Source organism: Elaeis guineensis, chromosome 15 (genome assembly GCF_000442705.2).
Source record: "Elaeis guineensis isolate ETL-2024a chromosome 15, EG11, whole genome shotgun sequence".
Lineage (NCBI taxonomy): Eukaryota > Viridiplantae > Streptophyta > Magnoliopsida > Arecales > Arecaceae > Elaeis > Elaeis guineensis.
Window position 1 is genome coordinate 73,445,937 of NC_026007.2, and position 19,032 is coordinate 73,464,968.

A 19,032-nucleotide genomic window follows, 5' to 3' on the forward strand; every position below is an offset into this window, starting at 1 on the left:
CAGCTTTTTTCATTATTTATGAAAAAACGGTAACTATTAATGGTTTGGATTAAAAGGAGTGGAGAGAGAGAAAGATTCAACTCCATTGTCTGAGGCCCTGAATAGAAGTGTAGAACAAAAGTATTGATAATCTTAAAAAATTACGATCATTTTTAAAGAAAATGCAAAACCAATCCTACCCTCAACTAGTTCATCGATGAGATATATTTCTCCAATTTTTCAAAAACTGGACATCATAAAAATTGTATATTGCAATAGATACATACTCTTGCTATAAGCTGTGATAACTTACAAAAAAAAAAAAAAAGATGTAGATTGCTTAAGTGAGTCCTATTGGTGATGCAAGTCAACTAATGATGAGTGGTCCTACCTAAGCTCATCTAGTTTTTGTTCCAATCCAATGATAAATGTTCCTACCTAAGTGTTTGGTTCCCCATCTCTCCATTCACTTCTTACCTACCAATTATTAACTAACCTTATCCTAGAAGCATCGCTTTAGTGGTCATTGAATCTAGAATTAAGCTTTTAGAAATTTACAAAGTAGTTCCATTGGGCGACTCAGCCAGTGTCAAGGCTTGGACGCGTGGTGCCTCTTCTTGATGCCATTCCTTCATTGGAGACCTTGGCTGCCTGATCCATGCTACTCATGATATTTATTCACAAGGCGACCAACCTGCGGATTTATGGCCAACCTTGGAGCTGGCAGTCCTTATCCTTTATCCTACTCTCATTCCATCTCTTTCATGTAATCTAGACGTGAGTTCTTACACCAGTAATACTTCACGCCTGGTTGTCGGAAAAAAAAGAAAAAAAGAAAAAAAATTGCTTGTTGCCCAACTGGCAAACCGTACCATCTAATCCACGCCAAAATGATCAATGACTTTATTCCATGATGTGGGGGCCTCTGATCTGTTCACGAGAGACCTGGTGGCAGATGCTTGTCATATGCCCAGCATGAAGGTCTCCTATCAATCAATGAAGTTGGTACGAGTTGGTAGTGGGGATCCCAGGACACTAATCGGTCAACTTGATCACATGCTGATCCAGAGCAACAATTTCTATAACAAAGGAAAGAAAAAAGATGAGGAAACGAAATGCTTATGAGTTAGAATGAATCTGAGAGATTAAAGTACAAGCGAACCATGAAAGTGAACTTTGTGGTGAAAGATACGGAACTTAATTACATATAGCCACATTTATTTGCATGCAAGCTTTGCATGGTATGTACTTGCTGCAATACAGGAAGAAGGCGTTGCCGAGGTTTAAAAAAGATCCTAATTTAGCATGGGAATGGTTACTAAACCAAAGTCACATACAATTGTCCAAAGAAAAGTAATTTCTGATTTGAGTTAATTACCAAAGCAAATGAAATTGAGACCAAGTAAAAAAGATTGGAATGTGCTCTTACGAGGAGTCCAATTTGCGCCAAGTGGGTCCGGTCCCAGATTGTTTCAGTTGCTCCTCCGGAGCAGTATGTTAAACTAGTTCCATCACCTGATCGCGTTTATAAACTCCGCACTTGAATGGTCCGGTTCGTGAAGTTAAATTGTTCTCGAGGAATAGGTAGAACTCGACCCCGCGCCAAAGCCGACCGGGGCTTCGATTAGTACCCAGATGGTGGACCTTCGGATCTTAGACGTCGGATCGTTTCCTGGAAACGGGGTCCACCACTGACGGCCGACCAGATTGGAAGAACCACCGGGAACAGCTAGGCGGCCCCGGTCCATCCGACAGAACCTTCCAGAAGGCGTTCACCAGGGAGCTCATCCCTCCACCCAAATAACGGCTCATGCAATTTGCACCAAGTATCCCTTCTCCTGAGATATTTAATATCTCATTGTAAATGAAATAACCTGATATTTTTTTTTTAATTATCATATTTAATTTCTGCTGAGAAATTAACTTGAACCACGAGATGATCATATAAATATAATTTTTTGAAATGACATTTTGAGTCATCGTTTCCATCAACTATTCTTGTGGACTAATCACAAAAATTTGCCATACCGAAGCATGAAAGTAGCATGCAAGAGATCTCTGCATGCATATCCCTATGATAGTGCTAATAACTCATAATGATCATTATAATCATTGTTATATTGTATAAAAATAGTCAAGCAAAAATAATATTAATTTTCTTACCTAAAAAAAATAATATTAATTTATAGAATCAATTATAAAATTTTTTTCAAAACTTACATCCACTAACTTATAAAATGTACACTTACATCCATTTAAAAAGAAGAATGCATATATTTTTTATGTTCTCACTACTGTTATGCCACTTAAAATTATTTTAATTATTTTTAAATTTTTTTATGACGTGATATTTAGATCTTATTTAAGTTGTTCGACTATCATTTTATTAAATTATATATTAAAATATTAAATAAAATTAATTCTTCAGAATGTAAGCATAGATTTTTTCAACTATTGTATGTAAGTATACGTTATCTCTGATCTCAAGAGAGGTTTTTATAATTTAATCAAGTTTGTAATTACTGTTTCAATGGGGCACAAGCTAGCAGTTCTAGTCTATTTATCTGTCTTTTTTGTTTATTAATGAGAAGAAGGTAGCAATTAAGATTTAAAAATATATTTATTTGGAAGATGACATTGACCAGGACTAGATCTAACAGTAATGGACTGTTACTAACACTGTAACGGTAATCAACGGTCATGGCAGGAGAAAGACGCCATGAAGAAATCCTGGACCTAACTCAGGCGAAGTAAGGTGATGGGACGCCAATCTTCTCTTCGTTTCCCTTAGGTGGGTTTTCCTCCTTTTTCCCTCCACAAGCAACCCATCCGCCATTTAAACATCTCCGCATACACTTTGGCGAACCGCAACCGAACTCATCAATCACAACCGTTGATCACAGACTCGGCAGATCTAGCGGAAAATAAAAATAGGACGGCATGATCGCGACAGGGGCAAATCCGCCATCTAACCATGTTGCGGTTGTTGAGAGGCCGCCGTCTCAGCTTTGCTTCGTCGCGAAGAAAAACCACCCCGCTCGAATCTTGCTATGTTATTGGATTAAATAACTATTTACCCACATTATTTTGGTTCTGAATTCCGATTTTACCCTCGTGTTGCGCCGGATTTCCCACCGTCTTTGTTCTAATTAATTTAGACGAAATATAATTTATTCCTCTTTAATTTTTTTCTTTTTTTAAAAAAAAATTGAGTGCCCATATTTCTATATATAAGGGAGCTTAGAATTCCGAATTCCGCCCACCGCCCAACCAGCCGCCCGCGCCCAATCCCCCACCCTCCTCTTTCTCTTCCTCTCCTTCTCTCAGTGATTTCTATAGAGAATACGAAAAGTTGGGATACTTTCTGTGGTAGCGGGGTTTTATGGTACGTCGTCTGTCTCTCGCTGGATTTCCTTGTTGATCCTTGTAATTTTAGTTTGTTTTTGGATCGTACAGGGCTGATGAATCTGATGACAGGATGGGTGGGTTGCAAATTGGGCGAGTTTTTCTTGTCTTTTTTCGTGCATTATTGAGATTTTTATTGTCTTTCATGTGTCGTTTTGCCGTATTGGATGTGAGGTTGTGTATATGGATGAAACCGACGATATCCGAGGAGAACTTGATGAATTCGCTTTTGTGGTTTTGGTTTTCGAATTTAGGGTTTTTGAGTGATCTGGAGAGATTGATGCATTTTTAACTCTCTTTTTTTAATCATTGCAGGGGTTGTACCGACAGATATTTGATTTTTTTTTTTCTTTTTGTTTGTTTGCTCATCGAAGGATTAGATTGATATTGGAGTGGTGTGATCTGTTCTCATGGTAAAAGTTCCATTCTTTTTCTGCGCATGAGCTTTTTTGGTACGAACCTTTTTCGTCTTTTATATTGTTATATGAATCTTAGTTAGTTTCGCTCTTAACTGGATTCTGTTTGTCATTGTATTGTGAGTTAAAGTTTTTTTTAGCAAGCATTTGTTATGGAAGCAGAGGAAGGAAACTTTGCCCTTTTTTTGGGAAGGGGGTGTGTGGGGTGGAGGGGTGGAATGGGTTTGAATTAAGTTTCATTATTGAACCACTAATTGTTCTATTTGTTCCTTAATGGAGGATTGAATCTTTTTATTCCATGGTGGTTTGCAGATTTTTCGATTGCTGGGCTTGAATACTTTAATTCGTCTCATTAGCTTCGACTTTGGCTGCAATGCCCGGAATAATGCTGGATGGAGTTAATGGGAAGGAGGCATCCGATGAGTTGAATTCTTCTCAAATTAAAGAGAATCTGTCTACACCAACATCTCCTAGGGGTTCTGCAAGCCCGATGAGCGCTCCAACAGAGGATCTGGACCTTCCTGTCGAGAGTTGTGTGGAACCATCAATCCAGCAGTTGTATGATAACGTGTGTGAGATGGTGAGCTCCAGCGAGAGGTCCTCATGTTGGGAGAGTTTTGAATCTGATGGTGAGGAATCAAGGATCGATTTGGAGCTGCAACATCTTGTTGGTGGGAAGATGGAACATGTTAGAGTAATGGAAGAAGCGCGGGGTGCAAGTGTCACCAATATGGCCACAAGGATAGAAAATGGGTCAGCTGACAAGAAACATGAGAGCCCAGTCAAGGCACAATCTTCCCTTGCGTCATCTGAATCATCAAAGAAATCTAAGAAGCCTTCTCGATCACAAGTGGAGTCAGATGCCTCCTTCAAATCCAGCTCGAAGAGCAAAGGCAGCTTCCTTGAGAGAGGTGATAAGAGTGTAACAAAGCCCAACAGTAGAGCTGATCACATGAGGAAACAAAAGAATTCCTTGCTGAGGGAGGCAAAGTATCAAAATGGAAATGATGATCCATCTGAAGCAGGGTTGGATAACCCAGATCTTGGGCCTTTCCTTCTTAAAAACGTGAGGGATTTGATTGCTTCTGAAAACCCACGAAGGGCTCTGAAATATGCCCTTCGAGCTGCGAAATCATTTGAGAAATGTGCTGCTGGGAAGCCTAGTTTGGACTTAGTCATGAGTCTTCATGTTATTGCTGCAATCTACTGTGATTTAGGACGGTATGCTGAGGCTGTCCCTGTGCTTCAGCATTCAATTGAGATCCCTGTGCTTGAAGAAGGCCATGACCATGCTCTTGCTAAATTTTCTGGTTATATGCAACTGGGAGATGCTTATGCCATGTTAGGTCAGCTTGAGAGCTCAATCTGGTGCTACACAACTGGGTTGCAAATCCAGAAACAGGCCTTGGGTGATAGGGACCCAAGTGTTGGTGAGACTTGTCGCTACATAGCTGAAGCACATGTACAGGCTCTGCAATTTGATGAAGCAGAGAAGTTGTGCCAGATGGCCCTTGACATCCATAGGGAGAATGGTGCACCAGCTTTACTAGAAGAAACAGCAGACCGGTGGCTCATGGGTCTCATTTGTGATACCAAGGGAGACCATGAAAATGCTCTTGAGCATCTCGTCCAGGCAAGCATGGCTATGGCGGCCAATGGCCAGGAAAAAGATGTGGCTTCAGTGGATTGCAGCATTGGAGACATCTATCTCTCCTTGGGTCGATACGATGAGGCTGTTTTTGCATACCAAAAAGCACTCACCGTCTTCAAATCAACCAAAGGGGAGAACCATCCAACTGTAGCTTCTATCTTTGTGCGTCTTGCTGATTTGTACCATAAGATGGGGAAGCTCAGGGAATCGAAGTCATATTGTGAAGACGCCCTTCGAATCTATGGCAAGCCTATTCCGGGGACCTCTGTCGAGGACATTGCCAGTGGTCTCACTGATGTTTCTGCCATTTATGGATTGATGAACGAGCATGAGCAGGCATTGAAATTACTTCAGAAAGCCATACAGACGTATAATAAATCTGCTGGCCAACAAAGCATAATTGCTGGTATTGAGGCACATATGGGGGTGTTGTATTATATTGTTGGGAACTATGGTGAGTCTTATGCATCATTAAAGAATGCTATCACCAAGCTTCGGGCATGTGGGGAGAAGAAGTCTGCTTTCTTTGGCATTGCTCTGAACCAGATGGGGCTAGCATGTGTTCAGCGGTATGCAATTAATGAAGCTGCAGAGCTGTTTGAGGAAGCTAGGAGTATACTTGAACTGGAGTATGGACTGTATCATCAAGAAACCCTTGGAGTGTATAGTAATCTTGCAGGAACCTACGATGCAATGGGAAGGTATGAACTCTAGATGGTTCTGCATTTTGAGTCTTCCCTTAATTTTCCTGAGTCATTTACTTTCTGTTTTGTTGTCTTAGCTTTCACTGCTTGTGTTGGAATCTCATTTATTTTGTGCTTAGTGATGGAAGGCTTGGTTGCATAAGCTTAAATTGCATAACTATTAAGGTAGATTTTCTACATGCCCATAAGCCTTATATTTTTCACGGTGGATCTTTCTCTTGCCCGAAGTTACCTTGGCTAATAATTGGGTACTACTTTAGAGGGCTGGCATCTGGTTGAAAGCTGACCATAAGAGATCATCACTCTTTGTTCAGTAAAGGCGGTTCATCTAGATGGGGTAAGACTTCTTGTTTAAGGTGGGTCTACGTTATCATGGCTTGTGGGAGTGACTTTATGCCAGCTTACACTCTTTACATGCTTTCTCACAGAAGAGCATCAAGTTTAGAGTAATTAGCTGCTGTCACCTGAACAGCATATGCCCTTTTTATTATGTTTTATGGGCCAATTGCATTATAATTCAATATTTTGTGAATGGATACCTTGAGTAATAGTGCTGTTTAACCTATTTGGCACATATAGCTTTAGGTATCAGAAAGAATCAAATTGATTATGGTATGTTCTTGGATTACACTATAGGCAAGTAGGGATATATTGAGCTTAGTTTATCATCAAAAATAGCAGGTTTTTGGCTTAGACTAGTTGTCACTTAATCATCTCCTATTTGGGTACTATTAGTCATTGTAAGTGCCAGCTTTGCATCTGAAACCAAAGCTGCAACTGCTCAATCATGTTAAGGTCATTATTTTCTTCCACGTCTCATAAAGTCGGACCTTCTGAAAGTGTAATCACTATTAAAATATTATTATCTTTTGCTATCTTTTATTGTTTGAATTTGCCTTTTCCAACAAAGTATGTTTGTGATTAGCTTACAGTTTCTTTTACTTTCTGTTTTGGTGTGCTTTATTATTGGTTACTTGGAACCTTTCCACTACCTGTAAGCCATGTGGTCTGCAGCTTTATAGAAATGCTTATACACTTTCCTGATCTTGGTTGTGCAATTATAAGACACTCTGCCACCTAATTCACATAACAGTTGTGTCGGAAAGGAGAACAGAACTTTTTTGTATATCCTCCATACCTTATGTGATAGTCTTAGAGAAGGAACTATTTACTTTATAATTTATATGGCCAGCCATTTGTCCTTACTTTCCCGTTTGTTTAGTTGCATAAGATCAAGGGTCTCCTGTTCACCTTTTGTTTTATTAGTATACATTACACCAGCTTTGATATTAGAACACATGCTACTACTTTAAGGGACTTCTTTTAATGATAATGTTTTTGGGGGAATCTTTTAATGATAGTTGTTGTTGGTGCTTCTTCTTTGGTGCAGGCTGGATGAGGCTGTTGAGATATTGGAATATGTTATTGCGATAAGGGAGGAGAAGCCGGGAATAGCGAACCCGGATGTTGATGATGAGAAGAGGAGGTTGGCTGAGTTGTTGAAGGAAGGTGGCAGGGTGAGAAACAGGAAAGCCTGGTCACTGGAAACTCTCCCTGACACCAACCAAAATGCTAAAAAGGAAGACGTTATTGCAGTATGATTCCCATCATGAGACATGAAGCTTTGTATACTAAGATGTTCGCCTGGCTGTATTGATTCTTATAAAGATTTTGTTGGGAAGTGTAAAGAAGAATAGAATAGCGGAGCTCAACCTTGCAAGATTTTGTTGTATGTTCGTTCTTACAGAGATTATTCTATTGGTTCTCAACTGTTTATAGAATTTATAAAATTCAGACAGAGCATCAATTATGTTAATGCCAAAAAGAGAAAATACAAATAGCATTTAGCTACAGCATGATCTAAGTATTCCAAGTCAACCGTAAATTCAGGAGAAGCCAGAGGACTCCGATCTTTCCAATCCCTCCGTGTATCAGGAGGTCAGCTCTTTCATAGTTGTCTAACTATTCTATCATTTCTCTGAAGCCATATTCTCCAGATTGTCATGACCAAAACAATGCACCCTATCTTTGACTACTTGGTGACATGAACTTTCATCCAAAATTCCAGATAATACCACCTGATTATTTAAGTGCAGAATAAGTGAATCTTAAAAAAGGGTCTTAAGAAGGATGTGTTCATCGACCTGTTAAGTGAAGGGAGAAAAAGTGGTCAAATTTGGAATGCCAATAATTGTGTGTGACAATATAATTCAAAACATTGAAACACTGATAATTGTATTGCCATCATGAAATGCATATCAATAATTGTGACCAGTGAAAATGTGAAAATTTCTTGACTCAAACCTAGGTCATAGATACTCGTGGCTGGTCCGGTATTGCAATGGTAAGCTAGATTGACTCATCTTGAAAAATTTGAATAAAATTTTACATAAAACTATGAAATAGCGATCCACCCTCTAGCAGTTTATGCCAAAAATCGAGCTTCCAATATTAGAGTGGTTATTTGGGTCGGCCCGATTGGATTTGGGGCTGGACTCGGACGGGACGCAGCCCATCCGACCCGGCCCAATTCCAGCCTTTGGTTTGAGTGATTATCTTAAACACTTGCTCCTGTGACCCGTTCCTGTACTTCTTCCTTGCATCGGCCTGCGTGCAACTAACCTTCTCTAGAAGAGAGCCATCTGCCGCTCTATTTTAAACAAATCTAATCCGATCCAATCCAAGGCTCTCTCACGCTCCGGTCCCACTCATAAACCTGGTCATTTCCCAGTCCTTGCGGTTCTTCTTTTATTTCTAGTCCGAACACATCCCCTTTCTTTGGGCCCAAACATTTTGTAGAGCGGTTGGAGGTGGTGGCCATGGCGACCCAATCCGACGAGAATCCCAAAAACCAAGGTGATTTCTTCTCTTTCCCAAATCCCTATTTTCGAAATCTCTGTCCCAATTTAATTTCTTGTTTCCTTGATTCTATTGGGTTTCCGATCTGAAATCATTTTGAACAAGGGGTTCCTTTTTCGTTTTCAGTCACTAGATTCCAGTTTTTAACCTTTTTTCTTCCTGTTAAATATGTCCTCCTGGGTTTCCTTCATCTCCGATTAGAATTTGTCCGCATGCTGGGTTTTGTCAGCTTTGGTATGGAATAAGAAAAGGAAAATGATTAAATTGGGCAATCCGAGATAACGAAGTTGAAAGCATAGGCTTGTATTGTAGTTAAAAGATGGTTTCTTGATATATCCGAAGGAGCTCCACTTGCCTTTTGACTGATGCTATTTATTGACAAGGAAGGAGGGAGTTTGGATACTGATTTCACTAAATTAAAAAGAAAAAATAAAGAAGTAATCAGCATGCATGTCAGAAGAAAATGGAACGAAGGCAAATTTTTATTTGAGTGAAGGTCAGGGTTTTAATGTGAAAATTACCCTTGGTACCAGCATATAAAATTTTTTGTTAGAATTCTTGATGAGTAGTTATGTAGGCTAGAGGCTTCAGTTGTATTAGCTATGAAAGAAGAGAAACTGGATGGCACAGAGAGGAGAGTCCACTGAACCACCCTCTTTGTTCTTTGAGGTTCTGAATAGCTTGTGAAAGAATTTCTTATAGCCTCACGAGGTTACTAGTTTTTTCAAACATTTTGAAAGTAGACGAAGCTTGCTTTCATATATGCCAAGGTTCTTTGGCCTACCATAGGCTTAATTTTTTTTTTTTTACCACAGAATTATTTTGATATTGTCTCTGCAAATGATAGTATTCAATATCGTAAAAAGATTAATAATAATGAACTTACCTGAATTATGGGTTTAACTATGTTAAGATTAATAATAATGAACTTACGTGAATTATGGGTTTAACTATGTTAGACATGGTGACTGGTGTCATTTTTACCGTAAGCTTGAACTGCTCGGGGGAAATGTAGGCGTTGCTGGTGCATTATATCTTCCCTGTAAATTTTTGAAGAAGAAACAGCCTATAATATTTGTACATTGATATCTGTTGCACCATCTAACATTAGGGCCCGAGTTATCAAAGACAGTGGAGGGGGATGGGAAGGATGTCAAAGAAGAGGCTGCCAATGAAGCTTCAGCAGAACCAGTATTTACAATACCACAACCAATAAGGGAGGATCAAGTGCAGAATGCTGTGAAGTTTCTTTCTCATCCAAGAGTAAGGGGCTCCCCAATCATTCACAGGCGTTCCTTTCTTGAAAGGAAAGGCCTGACAAAGGAGGAAATAGATGAAGCCTTTCGCCGTGTACCAGTAAGCTTTTTCCTTTTTCCCCCCTAAATTTCCTTTTGGATCTCATTTACATTTTACAACTTTTTTCTTTCCGGTGAGGCATTCTTTTGCAGAGGCTTGGTATTATGTTTTTCACTGCTTTGATGTTTCATATGTATTACAGGACCCTCCTCCAAATGCTACCAGTGTTGAGGCTGCTACCATAAATCAGGGTAATCTATTTGAAGTTTGAACCCTGCCCATTATTTGCTTTGTTTTGTAATTAATGTTGGTATTGACACCTCAGTACACTTTCATAAATGTTGTTTAGATTGTAGACTTCTTATAAATAAATCTCATGATCGCTGAGCTACCCTAGACCAGCAAGGCCTCCACCAGGAGTTAATAGGAAAGGATTTTTTTTTTTTAAATGTTATTTGTGTTAAAAATTATCACTATTGTCTTATTTTCATTTCTATATTGCATACTTTTTGTTTACTTACATTCCAGCATTATTCTTATATATATATATATATATTTTTTTTTTCTGAGAACTTCATAAAACTTTTATTTGATACTTTGACCCTAGGACCTTGCTCTTTTAGATTAAGTTGAGCATTCAGATTGGTATGCTCGACAAGTTGGGTAGATTGCTCTAGTTCGTCGGGATTTGGTGATTTTTTTTTCTCATTTGAGGATCAAAAGATCAAGGTATTGGTTGGATAGTGATATGTTATTTTTAAAGTTTTGTGCGACAAAAGCTTCAAAGCAGACTCCGATAACTATGATAATCTGAAATGATATTTAGATGTCAACTTTTGTGGGAAAAAGTGGAATGCTCCATTAATTAATTCCTTGATGAGTGAAGGAAAAAAGGAGTTTTTTCTTTTGATTCAGTTCTAAACTGGTTATTCTACTTACATCCATGTTTAAAAACATGTATTATAGCTAATATGAGTGTAGTTTTTATTTCTTAATTTACTTTAATTTGATCACTTTCGTAGCATCCATATAAATTGACTAATCTGAAGGGCCATTTTAAATCTAATATTTGAATAATTTGAAGGGGCATTTTAAATCTAACATGGCTGTGATTAGGAGTTTAGGACTTGCCTAAATGACAATATGGTTAAACTATGACTTATCAGGACAATATTCACTCAAAGTAATAGTTATAATTTGATCAAGGCTTTTCCAAGAAAACTTTCACACTAACCAATTTGAGCTGCTCTCTCTCTCTCTCTCTCACACACACACACACACACACACACAAAGGACGAAGCCACCTCTTTTTTTTTTTTTTTTTTTACTAAGATATGTTCACCATCCTAAGTTTAAAAAACTATTATTGACCTATATATTACATCTTAGCAAACTTGAAAAAAATAACCAAAATCTCTATAAATAGAAGACAAATCCCTCTATCTCTTGTCCTTAATTGAATGGCTGATTTGTTTTGACTGTTAACAGCTGTGCAGCCAAAATCATCTATTGGTTTGCAGCCCCAACCCTTGGTACAAACTCCACAACCTGCTGCTGCTCCTGCTCCTGCTGGTGGGGTTCCTGTGGCTCCAAGTTTGCAGCAATCCAGATTTCACTGGTCCCATGCACTTCTTGCCACAGGGGTGCTAGCTGCTTCAGGTGCTGGGACTGCTGTTCTTTTTAAGGTACTTATTCACCAGTTTACTTGTCTTACATTTTACTGGGATGTTGACATGTTTGATGCTAATTATTGTTTCAAGCACTGGCTGGCACATAACATGCCAGGCCAATACTGGCAGCTAGTGAGAGTTGCCACAACACCTTTTAACTCTAATGTTAGTATTTTTTAAATAAAAAGGTGATTTTAAATTATTATTAGTTGTTTCTTTTGTTTCAATATGGGGAGCTTGTGTGCCGGCATGGGACATGCCATGCCAGCCACCGGCCAGCTTGCACGATGTCACCCAGCACCTATATCCTTGCTGCTGATCAATTATAGTTTTCTGATTTAGATTTGGGAGCCATTAAATAAATGCTATTTCTGTACTTGATATATATATTTTTATTTTAACAGAATGTGGTTGTTCCTAAGCTGAAATCTTGGATCAGAAAGGTTGTTGCCAAAGAAAGTGAATCTGATAAGAAAGATAAACAGAGTTCCAGGTTGGCTGAGGAAGCAACAGAAGCTGCAAAAGCAGCTGCCTCTGCTGCTGCCGTTGTTGCAAAAGCAAGCCAAGAATTGTTAAATGCTAAAAATGAAGGTTATTCAAGATGAATTTTTTCCGTTTTCCTAAGCTTGTAAATTATTAATTATCAATTATATTAAGATCCTGAATTTGAGAGCTTCCTCCCCCTTGTTCTTGTTAGAGAGGAAGTACTTTGAGGCTTTTATGGGAGCACTAGATATGCAAGTGAAGGAGATGAAATCCATGGGTGATGCTATTCATAAGTTGGAAAGCAGAAGGGAAAACAGTTTTTCTCAAGAGAAGCTGCTAGAAGAGTATATCCAATCTACAGTAGGGAATGGTAAGTTAATTACAAGGACATACCATATCTCCTTTTCTTAGATAATGATAAATCTATGTGATATTGCTTTAATGGAACATACCATTCTGTGAAAAATCAGTCTTCTACCTTGCATATAAATTGCAATTAGACATCCTTAATAATTGGTTGGCTAACTCTGGTCAGTTAATGATTTATATGTTTAGAAAACGAGGCATCTAAACAATTCACTAAAATTCTCTGCACATGGTTGGAAATTTAGGTAAGATGGTAGTGACCGTAGACTGAATAACTTGCAAGTTTAATTATAGAATTATTATATCTGATACCTTTTCCTGGGATAGAGCTAAGAAATGCAACTGTGTATAGAAAAAGATTAATCCCAATGAAGAATGGGGAAAGAAATAAATGAATAATTAATAATATCATGTGGAGATTTTATTGATGATTCAAGTCAATCAAGCTCCCAGTTAACTTACAAAACACTCAATAATGTAGTTAAAAATCTAGAACTCATGGGCTCCAGACAAAATTATACCTGGACAATTTTGAAATAGAATAATGTCTCAAGGACTTCCTCTCTCAACCCACACTTAAAGCATGGCACTTCATCACTTTACCTTGTGTCTGTGCATGTAAAATTCTCAAGGTTTTCAAAGATTTTGGTCTTCTTAGTGGGTGGCCTAGACTGAGATGAATCGAGATCTTAGTTTATTTCAGTCAATATGGAAGGTAGGTAAATTTGGATGAACCGATATTTTCCAATATCCGGACTGATATTTTGGGACTGAGATATCTAAATCTCAACTAGTACGTTAAGTCTGAAATTAGCAAGTATGGAGGCATCGATTTTGAAAATTAGCAATTAAAAATCTATTTTAGGAAGTAAAAAGTTGATTAAAAAAATCTTCTAATATGTTTATATTGTATTAATCAAGGTTTTTAATTTTGGTTTTGGACTCTGTAAGGATAAATTACTTGTACGTGTCAGGTCGGTATGATATGTGTCCCCATATCAGCACTTGGTACACTATTAGAGTTGTAACAATAGCTGTAGCATAAGTTGATATGGGCTTGAACCAAGCCCTTAGAGCATACCAGATGGTATGGGTTGGTATTGCAAACTATGGTGTTAGCTGATACCTTGGTTTTTATTGGGTTATGTTGGCTGAGATATTAGAGGCCTGGAATTACTATATACTGTATCTGGTGGTGCCCAATACTGGTTCGAACAGGGATCTTGGTCCAGATGAAAACTTTGCATCTGATTGGGTGACCTTGTAGCATTAAAACTTCTAGGTTTGCTAGTAAGATATGATTTTAGACTTGCAGTTGTGAGTCATATCTTACATCTCTCTTTTGTTCTAGCATTGCTTAATAATGTGGTGAGACATCTTTCACAAGCATTTTGATCAATAATATTACCAGTACCTGTGATGCAATTTCTCTCAGCTGACTACAATTGTAATTGTTTTTGTACAACCTTCAGGGCCAGCTAACCACTCATGGAGATCTTCTCAGGTAAGTCAACCAGATGCAAGTATCCCCTCTATGTTTTCAAAGGTGATATTACAACTTTGACTATGGTACATAGCTTGAATTACTTTGAACTCTTCTGCTACTTGAGTATTGTCATTAATTAGTTTGATTTTATGGAGAAATTTCTCACTAGTTCTTTCATTTTTCTTTTCAGCAAGCTAAAGTAAATGACATGCCAAATATGGACTTTGGAAGAGGTAATCATCAGTTCTTTTTCCCTCCTTTTTGGCCTTTATGTTGCAATTCTCATTTGTCTCTGTTGCTTGTCTTTTTTTATTTTACCGGACAGCGAGGCCTTCATCCACACCTGCACCAGTGGACTCTGTATCTGCACCGCACACAAAGCCATCTATGGAGGTATATAGTTCCATCATCTTGTCAATACCTTCATAACCTTTTAGGAAAAAAAAAAAAAAAAGGGAACACAGCATCAGTCTAGCACTATAATTGCATGAAAGAAAGTGATATTGGTGTTTTTTGAATGCCACAATCTTTCCTTTATGTCCCAAATACTTGTTTTGATAGGAGACTAATTGTAGCGCTTCATCAGAAAATTGTCCATTAGAATCTTATATGCTGTCTGAGAATAGGGTTCACTTTCTACAAACCATTTTTCCATGTGACCGTTTTGGGATATTTGAATGGTATATTTTTCTCATTCTCTGCACAGTGTTTCAAATTGTAAGTTTTTTCATTTGAATTTGTGAATTGTAACATTGGATGCCAGCTGTTTTTATCTTCTGTTCTTGGTGTCTAGAGTTAACATTTGCTAAACAATAGTAACAAAACTAAGGTATGTAAAGGGGATGGCTGCTTAATTAAGGCTATGATGGTGATAGTCATGAAATTATATGATGTCTTTTAAACTCGCCTTGACCTCATTGATGAGATATATTTTTGTTAGCATGTAAATAATGCTTGTGTAACATGTAAATGGATCAGCAATATTTTGGATATTTCTATCTGCTCTCTAAGTAGTTGCAACCCTGATACAAGGCCATGTCAAATTGGATTTTCCAAGTAATGGGAAACTATATTTCCTGAATTTTATTTGTTTAGAAAAATGAAAGTAATCTTAGAACTTATCATTCGAGTTTGAGGAGTCTAATTGATGCTCAAAAAAAGGGGAACTATTGGCCACTAAAATTACAGAAACAGCGACAATAGTTATCCTGTTTATTTTGCAAATGTTTTATCCTGTTTACTTTAGCAGTCACACAACAACTGGACTGCATATCAGTATTATCTTCATACTAGAAAACAGACTTCTTACATTATCTATAATTTGGAAACTGAAATTGCTTTAACAAGTTTCAATATTTAATTATCCTGATCATCAGTATTGCATAGAGAGGGGGTGTGCATCCTGGAATCAAACTAGACTGTTAATTCCACTAATTTTCTGGATCGGATTATGTTTTCATTTTATTACAAATAATTTTAGTCCATTTGCTTTTTCCTATTCTAATGTCCAGGAGATCAATGACATGCATCCAAGTCATGATCAACCACCAGCAAAACCTCTTTCAGCTTCTAGACCAAAGGTTCGTGTAAGGACTTTTATACTTCTAGTTGTGTGATACAATTTCTGTATCTATTAAAATCAAGGTTTGAAATCCTTTGGGATGGGGTTTTCCCGATTTTCCCGTAGAATGAGATGCCCTACTGTCCCCACTCCATCCTGGCAATAATTTCTGTCAAGAGTCCTATAGATACCCTCCATTTCTCTCCCTTTTTCTCTTTCCTTTCATTTTCTTTCTTTTTTTCTTTCCCTTCTTCCTTGTTTCCTTCCTTTTTTTTTTTTTTTTTTTTTTCTTTTACCTTCCTCTATTTCCTTTTCTTCTTATTTCTCTTTCTTTTCTTCTTTTCTTTAATTCTTTTTCTTCTCCTGTTCTTTCTTTCCTTTTTCTTCATCTTTCCTATCACTTTTTCTTTTTCTTCATCTTTCTTTCCTTTCTTTCATTCACTTTTCTTCTTCTCCACATGGATAGATTTTGGAATCCCAACCCTGTCCCGATCCCATTGTGTCACAGGAAGAAGACAAGATGGCCGAGATACCCCTTCCCATCAGGTCTGAAAACCTTGATTAAAATATAATTTTGCATCCATTTATTTTGTTTCAGTTTTTTTTTTCCATGGAATTATGTAGGCTTGTACAAATGAGCTGTTATTTGTATACTTAAGCACATTTTATAAGCTTTTCAAATATTAGGAATATTTTTCTATCCTAAGAAATTGAAAGCAATTCATCACTTTCGCTTGCTTGGAGAGAATTGCCATTTCTATTTTTATAGTCAAATTTGCGAAGTGCCTTCTTATGTTGTACGTTTTAAGGATTGTTGATTGGTATCAATGTGATTATATCAAACAGCCATATTGGGAGGTGCGTCAGCAACGTCAGCAAGGGCCCAGCAGTGACCTGGGCTCCCAATCAAGCGATGAAGGGTGGAATCCTGAAATAGAAGGGAGCACCAATCCCTCCTTTCTGACTCAGACGAACGGGAAGACTCATGGTGCTTCAGAACCTTGGTGGAGAAGGAAGACTGAAAAAATAACTGAAATAGAGCCCGAAATGAAGGAACCAAAGCAGCTCCCTAATGGAATGGGAACCAGTGAAGGGCCTAGCCAGCGGAGATGGGTCCCACCTCAGCCACCAGCAATTTCTATGCCAGATGCTGTTGCTGCCATTCGACACCCGAAACCATCTGCTCAAAAGCAGCAGCAGTCGGGGGATGAGCGGTCAGCGGCGAGCTCTGATGATGGAGAGGAGAGGATGGTGAAAGCACCTGACTCTGCTGTTGAGGTGGAGACGTCCAGTGTCACTGGAATAAATCATACTGAAATACAAGAAGAACGGGCAGATGGAATTGAAGTAAACTGATAGCTCAGAGTGAGAGTCTCGAATACTTTACACGTTTTAATCATAATTTTGTTGAGGGGAGAAGCAGTAGCAAATAATAACAGTTGTTGTCCCCTTGTTTATTATGCATCATTGAACTGATCTATATGTCATATATCTTTGCATCTAAACCATATTGGAAGATATATGTAAAGAGAACATAAGGGAGAAAATGGCTTGAGTTTCACATTTAACAGATATCAACTCGAAATGCCTGGTATTGTTGTATTTCATATCGATCCGAACCGGTCGATACACCTCATATTATATCATATTAGCAAAATATCAATATGATTTTGGCCGATTTTTTGGTACGTGATCCGAACCGATCGGTACTTTAAATCGGATCGTACCGGTCAGTTCGGTACGATAATATGGATTCAAATCGCACGAAATCAGACAGTTCGATTTGGTGCAGTATGGATTGAGTTTTGTACGGTTCAATATATATATATATATATATATATATATATATATTATATATATATATATATATATATATATATATATATTTTTAGTTGTAGTAGGTGAAAATTTTTTTGATTTGTTTAATGACAGTATGGACCGATACGAGATAATATAATACTGTATCAAATAAAAATTGGTTCGTGACTCAGAAATCGGTATGTGACTGAATATCGATTTTTGAAATCTTGTTTGGTATCTTCATAAATTTTCTAGGAAGATTGGCATGCCCAAGTACCTTGACTTAATCACGGATGGTTATTGTACGGAGTATTGTTTTAATAGATCTTTTAGAGGAGTTGGATTTTACAATGGTGAGGAGTTTGATGACCTGCAAGAACCCAGTAATGAATTATAAATGATCTGATTAACATTCCCAGCCGAGGAGTTTGAAGTGATGCATTTTATTTGATATGCAGCAAAGTTAGGCAGCCTTTCCTTAAGGGTTGTTTGATAGGGTTTGCAAGCTCAATGATGGGAAACGCCTTAGGACTAAAAATTAAGAAAACAAAAGCTCCGAAGCCATTTATGCTGAGTGAGAAATATAGGTGGCACTTTTTTATCCCTTTATTCTCTCTTCACAAATCTACAACAATGTAAATTTCGTTGGGGTATTATTTGACCAATATCATTATATAACATAAATGTTGCATAAGCGTAGATCAAGTTAATCATAGCAATGAATCAAAAAAACCATCAAGTGAAAGTCATATTAAGTCCTATTAAAAGTCCTCATTGAATCGTTTGAAGCAAAATTCCAAACTAGCAGTCACACTAGTTGGATAGCTCGGGTCTTTGGGACTAATCCGAATCATTGAAAAAGAGCTTCCAATTTTTCAAAAGCATGGAAGAAGGAAAAAGAAAATTCAAGTCCATAAAACGTGCTATCTAGGTCTTCCCTAAAATATTTAGTGGAAAGGACATGATTCTTGTGTTTCTAATTTAAAATTGTAGGAATATGAACAAGTTACTCCCTTGATGAATGTAGAATGATTATCTAAACTACGAGTAGGGCTTATTATGTGGAAATAGGAAGAGATAGAGGGTGACTTTTTGCCACCCTCCATTGAGCCCGTCCATCTTCCAAGTCTCACCCAAAGTGCCAGGCAACTTTGGATTAGCCTCCACTACTAGCAGAGCTTTTGTTGAGTAGCAGCTCGGTCAAAATCCTATCATTTCTATGGCACAATGAGTATAGAATACTTTCCAAAGGAGAATAGTCTTGATATCATGTTGGCATCCACGTATTTTCTTTGATAGAATATTTCTTTGATAGAATAGTCTTCAACGGGATTTTCTGCTGGCATCTCGGAA

At 37.8% G+C, this 19,032-nt stretch overlaps 2 protein-coding genes across 5 annotated transcripts; both read left to right on the top strand.

Moving 5' to 3' along the window:
• Nucleotides 1-3,211: 3,211 nt before the first annotated feature.
• Nucleotides 3,212-7,971, top strand: LOC105058726 (protein KINESIN LIGHT CHAIN-RELATED 1). Its single transcript, XM_010941743.4, has 3 exons — nucleotides 3,212-3,364; nucleotides 4,113-6,152; nucleotides 7,546-7,971. Exons 2-3 carry the CDS (start codon nucleotides 4,174-4,176, stop codon nucleotides 7,754-7,756), a joined length of 2,190 nt encoding a protein of 729 aa, XP_010940045.2. The 5' UTR covers nucleotides 3,212-3,364; nucleotides 4,113-4,173; the 3' UTR covers nucleotides 7,757-7,971.
• An 881-nt stretch (nucleotides 7,972-8,852) lies between these two features.
• LOC105058727 (peroxisomal membrane protein PEX14) lies at nucleotides 8,853-17,451 on the top strand. Of its 4 annotated transcripts, none has more exons than XM_010941744.4 (11): nucleotides 8,853-9,011; nucleotides 10,126-10,370; nucleotides 10,513-10,561; nucleotides 11,799-11,995; nucleotides 12,385-12,571; nucleotides 12,678-12,836; nucleotides 14,305-14,378; nucleotides 14,509-14,551; nucleotides 14,644-14,711; nucleotides 15,830-15,898; nucleotides 16,726-17,451. In XM_010941744.4, the coding sequence occupies exons 1-11, from the start codon at nucleotides 8,975-8,977 to the stop codon at nucleotides 17,233-17,235; spliced, it is 1,638 nt and encodes a 545-aa protein (XP_010940046.1). In that variant the 5' UTR covers nucleotides 8,853-8,974; the 3' UTR covers nucleotides 17,236-17,451. The 4 variants fall into 4 exon arrangements, with proteins under 4 accessions (XP_010940046.1, XP_010940047.1, XP_010940048.1 ...); XM_010941745.4 differs by having other exon boundaries at nucleotides 14,305-14,336; XM_010941746.4 differs by lacking the exon at nucleotides 15,830-15,898.
• Nucleotides 17,452-19,032: the final 1,581 nt, after the last annotated feature.

Bases quoted from the DNA above. Each gene is read 5' to 3' on its own strand.
- LOC105058726 (XM_010941743.4), top strand. From the start codon at position 4,174: ATGCCCGGAATAATGCTGGATGGAGTTAATGGGAAGGAGGCATCCGAT. The intron at 6,153-7,545 runs GTATGAACTCTA...TCTTTGGTGCAG, and splicing joins ACCTACGATGCAATGGGAAG to GCTGGATGAGGCTGTTGAGA.
- LOC105058727 (XM_010941744.4), top strand. From the start codon at position 8,975: ATGGCGACCCAATCCGACGAGAATCCCAAAAACCAAG. The intron at 14,552-14,643 runs GTAATCATCAGT...TTTACCGGACAG, and splicing joins AAATATGGACTTTGGAAGAG to CGAGGCCTTCATCCACACCT. The intron at 14,712-15,829 runs GTATATAGTTCC...TCTAATGTCCAG, and splicing joins ACACAAAGCCATCTATGGAG to GAGATCAATGACATGCATCC.